Source organism: Cyprinodon variegatus, unplaced genomic scaffold, assembly GCF_000732505.1.
Source record: "Cyprinodon variegatus isolate N-32 unplaced genomic scaffold, C_variegatus-1.0 Scaffold283, whole genome shotgun sequence".
NCBI lineage: Eukaryota > Metazoa > Chordata > Actinopteri > Cyprinodontiformes > Cyprinodontidae > Cyprinodon > Cyprinodon variegatus.
In genome coordinates this window covers 483,539-495,962 of record NW_015150736.1, presented here as the reverse complement: position 1 = coordinate 495,962, position 12,424 = coordinate 483,539, and the positions used below count along the sequence as shown (strand labels likewise).

Sequence of the window (12,424 nt, the reverse complement as noted above, 5' to 3'; positions counted from 1 at the left end):
CATGACAGTGTCTAACTTCACTTGTGCTGCTTTTCCTGGTAATATGGTAAAGCCCTCCAGAGCATCCTGCACCAGGCTACAGGTGAAACAAATTAGCCGATTTGCTACCCCTGTTCTATTATGTAAAGTCTTAAATATGAGACTTTACACAGAATATGAGATGGCATGGAGGGTTTCATAATATATCTCCTTATAATTCAATCAATCCAAAATATATTGGTGTAATACAGATTACACTTTCTACTCTTTAATGCTCTTTAGTTTGAATGCTCCAATCTGACATTTCCTCAAATACTAAAAGGACCACCAATTATGTGGATTTTGAGGCGTGTATATAAGAAGCTATGTAGCGCTGTCGGACCAGCGAGATACTTCCCGTCCATCAACAATGATTTCTGTCAGGAAATAATCTCTGAATGGACAAGCGGGGTCAGCTTTGGACGGAGGAAGCATCGCTCGAGAAGGAGGTCGCAAAATGAGCTTTGCATCACAGCTCAGTGCCACCGGGGATATATGACTGAATAATAAGGGTTCTTGGCAGCATGGGAGATCTGGTTGACAGGATCCTCCTCTGTAGAAAAAATATGAGCCTTTGAACTCATATTCCAGCAAGATTACTGAGAAGTCACCAGTAATAAACAAGACCTGGACAGAAAGAAACTAAAACAGCAGATATTTGAAGGATTAAACCAGGGGATTGCTGTTTAATTTAAAAAAGAACCAAAGAATTGATTTAAAAGACATTTATTCATTGCATTTTCCCCCTTCAAACAAATAATTCTGAAACTGAGATGCCAGTTTGTTTTCTTTCTCATCAGACATTCATATACTATATATACACTATATTCTCAAAGGTTCTTGCTCACCAATCCACATTGGAATCAGGTGTTCCATGAACTTCGGAGGCCACAGGTGCATAAAATATACTGTAGCACCTCGGCATGCAGGCTTCTGTAACAAACATTTGTGAAAGAATCGGTCGGTCCGATGAGCTCAGTGAATTCCTGTGGTAGGAGCCATCTGGGCAACATTTCCTATCGTGGAATGTCCTCACTCCTAAATATTCCACAGTCGGTTGTCAGCTGTATCATAAGAATATGGAGGTGTGAGAATGACAGCGACTCATGCCCGAGGCTGAAGTGTGCAGTGCGAAGAGGTCGCCAACTTTCTGTAGGGCAGTCACTACACGTCTTCAAAAGTCATGTGGCCTTCAGATTAGCCCAATAACAGAGAACTTCATGAAATGGGTTTTCCGTGGTGGCATAGCTCGGCCCAGAGCAAAGCAAACTGTCAAATGCAGTGGTGTAGAGTAGGGACTCCAGAACAGCAGAGACGCGTTCTCTGGAGAGATGAATCACGCTTCTCCATCTGGAAACCTGATGACGAGTCTCGGTTTGGCGGTTGCTAGAACAATACTTCTCTGACTGCACTCTGCCAAATTTAGTTTGGTAGAGGGTATCGGGCATTAAGAATGTTGGACTCAGAATTTCCAACAGAGAGCACAGGGATTTAGCAAAACAAACGTTTATTATTGTGCTTGTGCTCAACAGCAGAGGGGAGGGTGACTGGATCCTGTGGTTCTGAATTCAGTCTGAGCCCAGAGGAAGGAGCAGAATTCAGGTGGATGCTTTTTCCACAGATTGAGATTGAGGCGGGTGGCTGATGAGCTGAAGCCAGCAGGCGCAGAGGAGCAAAAGTATCCGTGGGGGGAAATCCAAAACCGGAGTCATTGCAGAAGCAGGTTTCCAAGCCACAAGATCAGAGAGCTGAAGAGGTACCAGAGGAGAATCCAAGCCAAGGTCAGACGCCAAGTCGGTCGGTAAGCTCCAGGAATCAGTCCAAAACAGATCAGGCTATCAGAGTAAACAGGGGCAAAGCAAAACTTGGAAGTCCAACATCAGAAACTGGTCAGGGTTAGAAAATCAGAATGTAATTGAATTGCTAGAGTTACTCTCACACACAGCTTGAAAATCTGGTGCTAATGGCTGGAAAACAGGCAGCATAGCAGTAGCTGCAAACAGGTGGGTCAGATGAACGGTAATGAGCAACCGGGCAGAGTAGACAGGTGAATGGAATGAGCAACTAAGCCAGTCATCAGCGCCAACATTACGACAGAGGGGGGATTATGGTGTTGAGTTTTTTTTATCAGTCCCCTTAGTTCCAGTGAAAGGAACTTTAAATGCTCAGATATTTGGAAAAATGCCATGCTCCTAACATTGTGGGAACAGTTTGGAGCAGGCCCATCCATATTCCAATGTGACTGCACCCGAGGACAGAGTAAGGTCCAAATAGACTTGGATGGCAAAGTCTGGTGTAGATGAACTTCACTGGCCTGCATTGGTCCTGACCTTGACCCAATAAAACACCTTTGGGCTGAATTAGAGCGGATACTGAGAGTCAGACCTTCTTGTCCAACACCAGTGTATCACCTCACAAATGTGTTTGAATGGTCAAAAATTCCCATAAACACTTCTAAACCTTATGAAAACCTGCACAGAAGAGGCTGTTTAAACTGCCAAGGTTGGACCGACGTCAATGAAACCCTACGGATTAGGAACAGGATGTCACTAAAGCTCAGATGTGGGTCAAGGCAGGTGCATGTCTCCCAATGGACATATTATATAAATACTAAAATAAATTACATTCTCTGAACTAAATCTAATTACTTGACTTACAATTACCAAATTATATAGAGCTAATTTAAGGGCTTTAATTTGCTAGAGTTTTAGAGGGCTTTGGCTTCCAAAAACTTCTGATTTATTCCAATTACATCACATTATCTCAATTTTATTACAGTATCTTGCATCAGCTACTATGTTCAATTGTTTTGATAATTTAACCCACCCACTTTCTGCCAACGACTTACTACCCTACCTCTTTACCAAGCATTAATGAGAGTGGTGTTCCTTTAAAAACTTTAACGTGCCTTAAAAGGCAGGTAAAGATTTGTTTACTGTTGATTAAAATAAATACACAAAAAAATCTCATATAAGAAGACATTTAAAAGAACATGTCTGTTAAAAGGATCCAGGGAGCCCATAAGGTATTAGATTCCTATTTTATCTATACAAAAAGCTGTTTTCCTTGTAATAAATGCCTGCCTCACCAAACCTGACAATGGATCTAATATTCATAGTTTTCATATAAGAGGCGCTACTTTGCATGTCCATTTTTTCCCCATTTGGTATTAGAGGGCATGTCGTGGTTGATCTACAAAGATTGGAAATGTAAAAGCCTACAAACTGGTTTGGTTCCAGCCCAATAAAGAGAACAGATGCATGCTCTACTGTCAGTTCCAAAGTGGCCAAAAAAGAACGATGAGGTTCTAAGTCATTTAGTTGTAGTTAATGATGATAATAATCATTTCAGAAAATAATAGCAATACCAAATCTTTTACACAGTGCACTTCACATTGGTGGCCGGTTTCAAAAGTACTCCAAATAAAAGTAAAAAATTTGTTTATGAAAATAAACAGTAGGTTAAAGATAAATAAGATTTTTATAATAAAACATGACAAAGAGGTCTTTGTTGATTGACATTTCCCTCTCTGACAGAAGAGGAGCTGCAATCAGATTTACAGCAGAATATGCTCTAAACAGCTGGATTTACCTCCACCAACTCAACAGCAGGTTTGTTTTTGATGAACCTCACAAAACTAGCAGAGACCTTAAAGATGCACAGATAAGTCGCATGACATTTTTTTAAAGTATACTTGCTTACTCTGTTTGTATTCAAAGTTTTTCTGAAAGATTACCACTTCCTGCTGGTGATTATTATCTGCTTGTTTTCTTCATTTTTTTTTTTTACGTACTTCGTTGGTAAATAAATCCCTTTGTCTATAGCTAAAATAACAAAGGAAGTATGATATCACACATGTACAAAGGAGGAAATAAAATATTAACTCTGCGGCTAAGACAGTCTGCATCTCCCAGCAAAGTTTGAAAATAATCACAAAAAGAATGAGATACAAGAAGACATTTGTTACCCAAAGGGATTAGGTCTGAATAGGGCTGTTATTACAGTCTGAATGTTGGGGTTCAATGAAGAAGGAGCTAAAGCTGCAGAGGTGTTCAGATAAAGTTACTAAATTGATGGATTAATGAGCAAATGACCTCATTAATACTAATAATACTTATTCCTAGTAATACTACTATAGTCAAAGTAAAAATAACATTATAAGTAGACTGATGCTGGTTCTTAACTTGATGTCCCTTTTTGTATTTGTTAGGAGCAGGAATTGTCCTTTTTAATTGGTGTTCTTACAGGATGCACTGGGAGGATTCAGTAGAAGTTTGAGTTGCTGTAGGTTTTGGTATTGATTTGTGTAATTGTTATAAGATGATCTTTCACCACACCAAGCTGTCTCTTCAATGAGACAATACAGGATGGCCGGGCTCTGCTATGCAGCTGCCCAAATTGTCACCATGTGGCTATAAGTAGTTCTGATGTACTACCAGCATATAGCACTACGCCTATTTATGTCTGCTCATTGAGCCCAGTGCTGGAATTCTATTTAGGCTTGAAGAGGGGCAGGATGAACACTTGGTGTTTACAACCCTATTTTATCATGATCAAATTATTTCATTACCATACATGTCATAGTCTTCCCAAAAAAATTAAAGAAAAAAATCCACTGGAATTTGGTCTGGCTGAAAAACAATTGCTCCTAACGACCCCCTTTCAGAGGCATTGACCATTATCGGATATTGCAGGCTAACAAAATAGCCAAACGACCCCATTCCTAAGGGGGGGAACATTTTTTTTTGCATTTTTTGTAAGCAAAAACATGTTTTTAGGCTACTATATAAAGCTTCGAATTCAACATTAATTCTGAAATTTTTATTTGAAAAAGTTTCCTGGATCGGAAGTGAAACATCTTCAAACTTGAAAACAAAGTCCAGTGGATTGTTTTTTTTTTTTTATTTAAAAAAAAATATTTTTTGGAGTTTGCAAAGGAATATAACATAATTATGCACCTTTAGCAAAAACATCACAATAATGGATACCAGAACCTGAGAGAAGGTGGGGGTTTTTTTTATTAAAAACTGTGCACTAAATCAGTCATCCATCTTCAAAATCATTTTATCAGGAATGTTTAAAGTAACTGTTTGGATGTTAGTGAAAGGATATGACAAAGCATGCAAAGGTTATTTAAATCAATAAATAAACAGGGTGAGATTAAACAAGTTAAGATACAAAGCAAAAACATAACACTGTGAGAAAGATAATATCATATGTGATCGCTTATATGGCTGAACATGAGCTTTTCACATACAGAGAGACAGACAGAAACCCTCCAAGAAATGGATAATATATCATATTTCTGGAATTGGGGGAGTATAAAATCATCAGACATTAAAATTTTTCTGCCCACATTAATTTCAATAAATTCAGGGATCCTTTTTCCTGCCAGATTCAGCGCATGAAGCAGAACAAGTAGTCGTGCCTGTTCCTTTGATCCCCATGGAAATAAATCACCTGACAGCTGCACGTGCCTTTTGAATTTCATCCATCTCCAAAGCTCAACAGTGTCCTTTTAATTTAACAAACACACACAAACGGTTAGCTAGATGTCAATACACATGTCGATAAGAAAAGGGGAGAAAAAGGCTGACAGTCATTTTTTTGACTGTGAAGTTAAAATCCAGTTTATGTCTGCATAACTGCTGAATCCCTCTTGGAAATGTTCCCGATTGGTCTGGGCGACCATGGAATATGAACCAGTGAAGGATAATGATCGCCCTGATTGAAGCAAGAGACATCTAATCAGCATTAAAGCTAAGCATTGGGAACATTTATCCCACTGTAGTAAGTTTCATCACGGCTCAAATGCATTTCAGACATCAGTATAATTTTGTATAAACCCAGTTTTTCGATCTATAATGGCGTCCATTATGCTTCTCTACCTCCCTTTGCCCTTCTAGGTCCTTCTTTTCATGCAGATATTTTCCTTCGCTATAATGATTTGGTTATTTTTTCGATCTACTCAAGAATCTAAAATATATATTATTGCTTAAAGCTTATAAATGTTTTAGCCTCTTTTAAAGGAGGGTAGTAACTAGCCACCTGCACGCCCATCAATATTTTCTTTTAATAAATTATAATTTAGTAGGTTTTTATTTATTGTGACTTTTTCAGTTTTTGGGTGTTTGAATTACTAGTGTGAATCTATAATTTTTTATCATGTTATCATTTTCTTTAATGGGAGGATATGTAAACTTTCAAGCACGACTTTAAAAGAAATATACTTTTAGGAGTTTACTCTTAAGGCTACTGTTACTTGAGTACAATTTCTGGTTTGTTGAGTTACATTTCTGGTTACCAGGTGGTTATCTGAGATTAGATAGACATACAGATATTTTAGTAGGTTTTTTTTTTATCCTTTCCTGACATATATGCATTACCTATTGTAAAGATTACCGGTAATTAAGTTTATGTTGAAAAAATGATTTTGCCAAATTTTATTTCAGTACTTGCAGCCATTTTGACAAACAGTTTTTCCCTGTACTTTGAGTAATTCCTTTCCTGAGTACTTTAAACTTTTTAAGTAGTGCTATTTAAACTTTTAAGATTTTGGGTACTCTACCCACTCCTGCTTCTTCTGCTTCTCTGATGGACTGTATGTAAAAATAATATTCTGACATAAATGCAGGGGGCAACTCATCCAATTAAAGAAGGAAAAATAGCTTTACTCTTTCTGTCAAACATTTCTTTCAAGCTGTTCCCAGTTTCAGTAACTTGTTTTTGTTTCTCTTCAGATGATAAAGTGGGAGAATTTACTATTTTAGTCCCATTATGAGTAAACTTAGTACACATGATGTTCTGCTTGTTCATGTTCAGTTTAAAAAAGGTTCAGGTGAAGTAAATATTTAATTACCTCTTTATCTACTGCTATTCCGTCCCATCCTACAGCCTTTTCCATCACTGTTTCTCTAGGGTTTGGTGTTGTTCAGTCATGAAGCTTAATAAGAACATGAAAATGCTAAAATCTCAGTTTAGCTGTTTATTTTTCTATGAGGATGTAAATTTGTTTCCATCAATGTTTAATCTTTGTTTTGATTAGTTTACCCTTTTTTTTTTTTTTTTTACAAATACTAAAATATAGTCCCCGATCATAACACAACTTGAAGAAACCTTCAGCTGGAATCTTTCATAACAAAACCAACAATTATGAAACAGTCACATAAAAGCTAAAAAATTGAGCTGGAAAATTTGGAATGACCGATTTTCAGATTATTCATAAAACCAGCAAAGCTCAAAATATACAAAATCATGAAGAACTTATTTTAGAAGCAAGCCTACAAAGAGCCCAACTGGTTGAAGAGAAATAACCCGCCTAAATTAAAACAGCGGTCCACAAGCGGACATTTTGTAACTATATAATAAAGTGGGATGTTTTTGTACGGATCAAGTAACACAGGAGATCCCTGTAAATATCTGCCAGCAGGAGGTTGCTTCTAGTTATTTAGGATGGATCGTCCGTCATAATCTGTCAGATTTGGACTAAATGGAGGTTCAGTTTTGAATTGAAAAATCTTCTTGGATGGGAAGCGAAATGTCTTGTCTTCAAACTTGGAAACAAAGTCCAGTGGATTGTTTTTTATTTTCTTTTTTTGGAAGAGGTTCAAGAGGGCCTCTTTCTGTCTTTGGTCAGATCTTGGTTTAGGTAAACCAAGTCCAGAAGAAAGGCTAAAAGCCTTTCCACAGATCTGTCTACCCCAGCTGTGGACTGTTTGTCCCGCTTCCATCAGGGAAACGGCTCAGGAACATAAAAAATAAAATAATGTCTGACCCAAAGCTGTGAAAGCATCCTTCCTCCTGCAGGCAGACACTTATAACCCCGGAAGAAAATCAAATTAACCTCCTGCCCATTTCATAGATTGTTTTCAGAATAAACTGCACTTCCTGTTTCCATGTTTTCACTTCTGTGAGTGTCTCCTTTAAAGATGCTGCTTTGTTTTTCTTTGTTTTAAATTCTGTATTAGTGTGTATTTTAAGATGGTGGCAAAATCAAAGCAAAGATTCTTCTTTTTTTCTTAAAGCCAGCTAGCTTAAAACAATCAATGGTGACAGGACGTGTCTAAAAAAAACAAAACTAAATGTTTACAGCTAAACATGCATGAGATCAGAGCAATATTACAACCGTTTAGCTCTTAATTTCAACCTTCCTGAACTCATTTTGGCTCTTTAAGAATCCTATCCCCATATCACAAACCATGGTATTTTGTCCCTTCCTTTTTCCCCTCACAATCAGCATTGTAAACAACCAACCTAGATTTGGTTGATTGTACTACTTTACAGTTTAAAAAAAGACAAATTTTTCTGACCAATTATCTTTGAACTATTTTTTTTAACATTCTAATTAAGATTTTTTTTCCGTGCCCTGTGATCTGTTAAATTTGATGTGTGACAACCACGTCCATCACCAATTTCCCCTATTTTTAGATCTAATATGGAGATAAATTGTCATAATTCACATCTATAAATAAATTTTGTTCTATAGTACTAGGTATAACATAATTTTAACACTCTATTCCCCATTAATTTGCTTCTGATCCAAGATGAAAAAAAAAACAAAACAAAAATGATGTCGTGACTCACTGCCTAGTGATTAGGGCAGGGAGTTCTGAGTTCGAGTCCCACTCCCACAGACAGCCACTCTGGCTCTCTGAGCAAAGACCCTTAACCCCACACTGCTCACTGGGCGCCACACAATGGCCGCCCATTTCTCCCCAAGGGGATGGGTTAAATGCAGAGTTAATTTCGTTGCTCTGTACTTGTACAGTGAAATGACAATAAAGGCTGGAAAAACAATCGACATTATTCACCATATTTCCTTAACAACTGAAGGCTGTTTAACAAGAAAAAAAAAAAAAAAAACGCTGCTGACTTTTTTTCATGGCTTTTTTGACCTCTAAGAACTTCAGCGTATTTTCAGGGACAAAAACCATTCAATTTTTAAAATGTTCTAAACCCTTTCTCTATCACCATTTAAGTCAGCTTTAATATATTTTTACCCAATCGTGATTCAAGTTTTATTCAAATCCTTTCAGGTTTACAATTTCTCAACGTAATCCCATGAAGCAATGGGCTCTATGCACAACTCCACTACCCCCTGAACTTTGCTGAGCTCCTTCGTTTTCTGTCTTTCATGTTGTGTCTCACCATTGTCGTCATGGTTACTGAGGTCAGGCACACCTGGCTTAATCAGTTGATCCAGTGATGAAAAAGAGAAAGAAAGGAGCTTCCTGAAGTTCTGAAAGTACTGGAGTTGTGCATAAAGTCGATTTTGACAACTAGCACAGTGAACAGTCTAGTTTATTAAATTCATTCCAGTTCTCCGAACAAATGCTTCTGACTTTTTCAAATTTTACTCAATTTACATGCATTAAATGATGCATAGACATGTAGGAATTTGTGTCTGGATTAAAAAAATCTAATTGTGGTTAATGCAGGATTAACAGAATTTAGGCAAATTAACGAAAACCACTGAGAAATTGTCATTGCTTTCTGATTTTTACTTTTCAGAAAGGAAAAAAAAAGGATCTTGGTTGGTATGAAACATCTCACTGCACATGGCCTCATTTTGTATTTAGAAAAATAGGTTAGGAATTGACCAAAATACTAAAAGTACCTAAACAAAAGAACAAAAGGAAGTAGGACGGGATAGAACGGCAATCCATCAGAGAAAAAAATGAACTTGAAACCTCAATCAAACAAATATTAAAGGCACACCGTGTAACTTTTGGCCACTAGGGGCGCTAGACCTGTAACTGCCTGCATTTAGCTTCTATTAAACATCGAAAATAATAAAGATACATGTCTGTATACTAGGAGCAAAGTGTTGACTTAACGGTCTCATAATAAAGTTGAGTAAAGAGAATCGGTTTTACATCCGGCGGCTTCTTTCAGTCTGCGCCAACCAACAAACTCCTTTCAAAGATCGACACTTATTTTTCCTCGTGCACAATTCCTTTCACTTCTTTACCTCCTCAGAAGGTTTGAACTTTTTCCTTGCCTAAGCCATGACCAGTAGTCGAACAGGTGGAAAAAAAGTAGAGCAAAAGGCTTAGCTCCATGACGATATAAGAGCCTGGGGCCATAAAGCCATACATTGACCTGGCCAGTGACGGTGCATCATCTCACATAGTCGGTGTTTCAAGGGAGGAGATACTCGAAGCACTGATAGTGTCAAGCACTTTTTATTATCTTAAGTTCATGGTGTGCCTTTAACTTTGATGCTAATGCTAAAATATCTGCCATCAGATTAACCTCTGTAGCTTCCCAGTGTTGGTCATTCATTGAAGAATTCCTATTTTTTGTCTGTTTTTGAGGAAAAATGCTACGGTGAAATAAAACAGTTTAAAAGGAAAAAACAAATTGCTCACACAACTACTTCTTTTGTTGATACTGTCATTCTGGTTCAGGCTCCAACCTTCTATCCCAGAAAATAAAATACATTTAAAACAACGGTATTGCACATGTGTGCTTTCTATCTACAGACAGAACAAAAATTAAATAAATAACTTTTATGCCCCCCATCGTTAAAAAAAACCCCAAAAATCTGTGATACCAAGAAGGTGGATTTTACCAGCATAGGTGAGCACACTTAGAATAATAAAGAAAATTCATGTGTTAATGTTCAGAATCTTTTTCTCCATTTGTTTTATATGTACAGTGGCCGTGTGAAGTATCTTAAGTAAATATGCACTCGATTCAAAGTAACTTCACAATTTATCACCATGAACCTTGAATATATAAATGTACATACACATTTACAAAAGCTGGGCTTTTCAAAAGTGCTGCAGACGGTGTAGAAAACGGGCGGAGAAAGAGGATCACGCTGCGATCCAGGACTGCAAAAGTACGTGTACACAGTTGCTGGAGGTATTTGGTTCATCTCTTCCACAGACCGTCTAATGCAGGGTTCTAATTAGACGGAACCATATCCTTTATAACAGGTTCTCTGTTTAGGTAGGTGGCCCAGTAGACCAGGTTGAACGTCCCAAAGAGAACGGGGAACATAATCCGTGACAACCTGTCAATCTTGCTGACGCTGTTGAACGTCTTCTTGGCTTCCGGGGCCTTGCCGTCCGCTCTGGGCTTACCGGGGTCCAAGGCGCCCCCTTTGGCGATGGTTGGGAGAGCGGTGGAGTCCTTGCTGACATTAGGGGCGTAGTTGGCTACCGCTACAGCGTAGGCGTTATTCTTCTTCATCACAGATGCCCTCTCTTTCTTCTGTTAAGAGACGAAAGAGATTGGTTACAAGAAACTCATCACCTGGACCATCCCTAATTTAGGGCTGCACCTATTAATTATTTTACAGTAAATGGTAAATGGGCTGTACTTATTTAGCGCTTTTTCAGGTCAGGAGATTTGACCAAAATGCTTTACTGTCATTCATGCACACACTCACACACTGCATGAATCTCTGCAATTTGGGAAATCTAGAGCTGTCGCAGTCTGGTAAATTTCTGTTAAATAAGAAAACGGTAAATGTTAGTTAGTTTTTAACCTGTAACTGTGAGTCGTACTCTGAGGAGTTGAGAGGAATTGGTTTATTTTTAACTAGTAAAGAGGAACATAACATTTAAACACAATGTTGTGTCAAACTTATTGCATTATAATACTAACCTAAGTGGCACAAACACTCTTGCTGTTTGGTGGAATCTTTTTTTTTTACTTTAATTATTTATGTTTTTAACCAACCTGTGTCATAATTCTTTCTTTTTTTTTTTTTAGTTTGTTGCTGTACTTGTTAGGACTCCTGTCTGTGTGGTTTGTGTTTTGTGTGTTTGTCTTCCTTCCTCCACCAGGTGGTGCCTGGTCCTGGTTCGCCTCCTCACACACCTGCTGATGGTTACCTCGTTAACGGAGTGTTCTTAAGCTGCTGACTGCCACTACCTCGACGCCAGAGTGTTTGCCAGTTTGGGTACTCTAGCCAAGCTGAGTTTTGCTGAGTCAAACTGATTTTTGTCTACCTAAGTTTTAACCTCGTTCTTTTGTCTTTGCCTCTCGACAGGAAGTCCTCCTGCAACTGGATGTTTCGGACCTTCTCTCCCTGGAAGGATCTTCTGAGAATCAAGCTGAGCTGAGGATTCAAGGGTGTGATTCCGATCAACCCGTTTCCCCAAGGAATGTCTGGGGCTTCTCTCTGAGCAGGGGATTCATCTCCACAACAACCCGTTCAAGTACCGCAGGAAATCTAAGTGGCAGTCAGTTTCTCCGTTCCCCTACAAACAACCGCTTTCTGGGTAAACCTGTCCGCCCTCCATCGAATGAGACAAACACTGGAACACCCCCACACCGACTGGAGTCAAAGAGTCAACCATTTTCTGGAAACGTGAGTCTGCAATCTATTTCTCCTCTTCAAGTTCGAGAATCAAATTTACCACTGAGCCTGAACTAACCGCAGTGTCTTCCC

The 12,424-nt window shown here is 38.4% G+C and overlaps 1 protein-coding gene across 1 annotated transcript in view; it reads right to left on the bottom strand.

Moving 5' to 3' along the window:
* Positions 1-9,627: 9,627 nt before the first annotated feature.
* The window catches only part of LOC107090147 (gamma-aminobutyric acid receptor subunit alpha-2-like), a 71,334-nt gene continuing 68,537 nt past the window's right edge, over positions 9,628-12,424 (bottom strand). Inside the window, exon 10 of the mRNA XM_015383371.1 lies at positions 9,628-11,238. Coding sequence (XP_015238857.1) covers positions 10,930-11,238 — 309 coding nt within the window. The 3' untranslated portion in view covers positions 9,628-10,929. The remainder of the gene's footprint in view (positions 11,239-12,424) is intronic.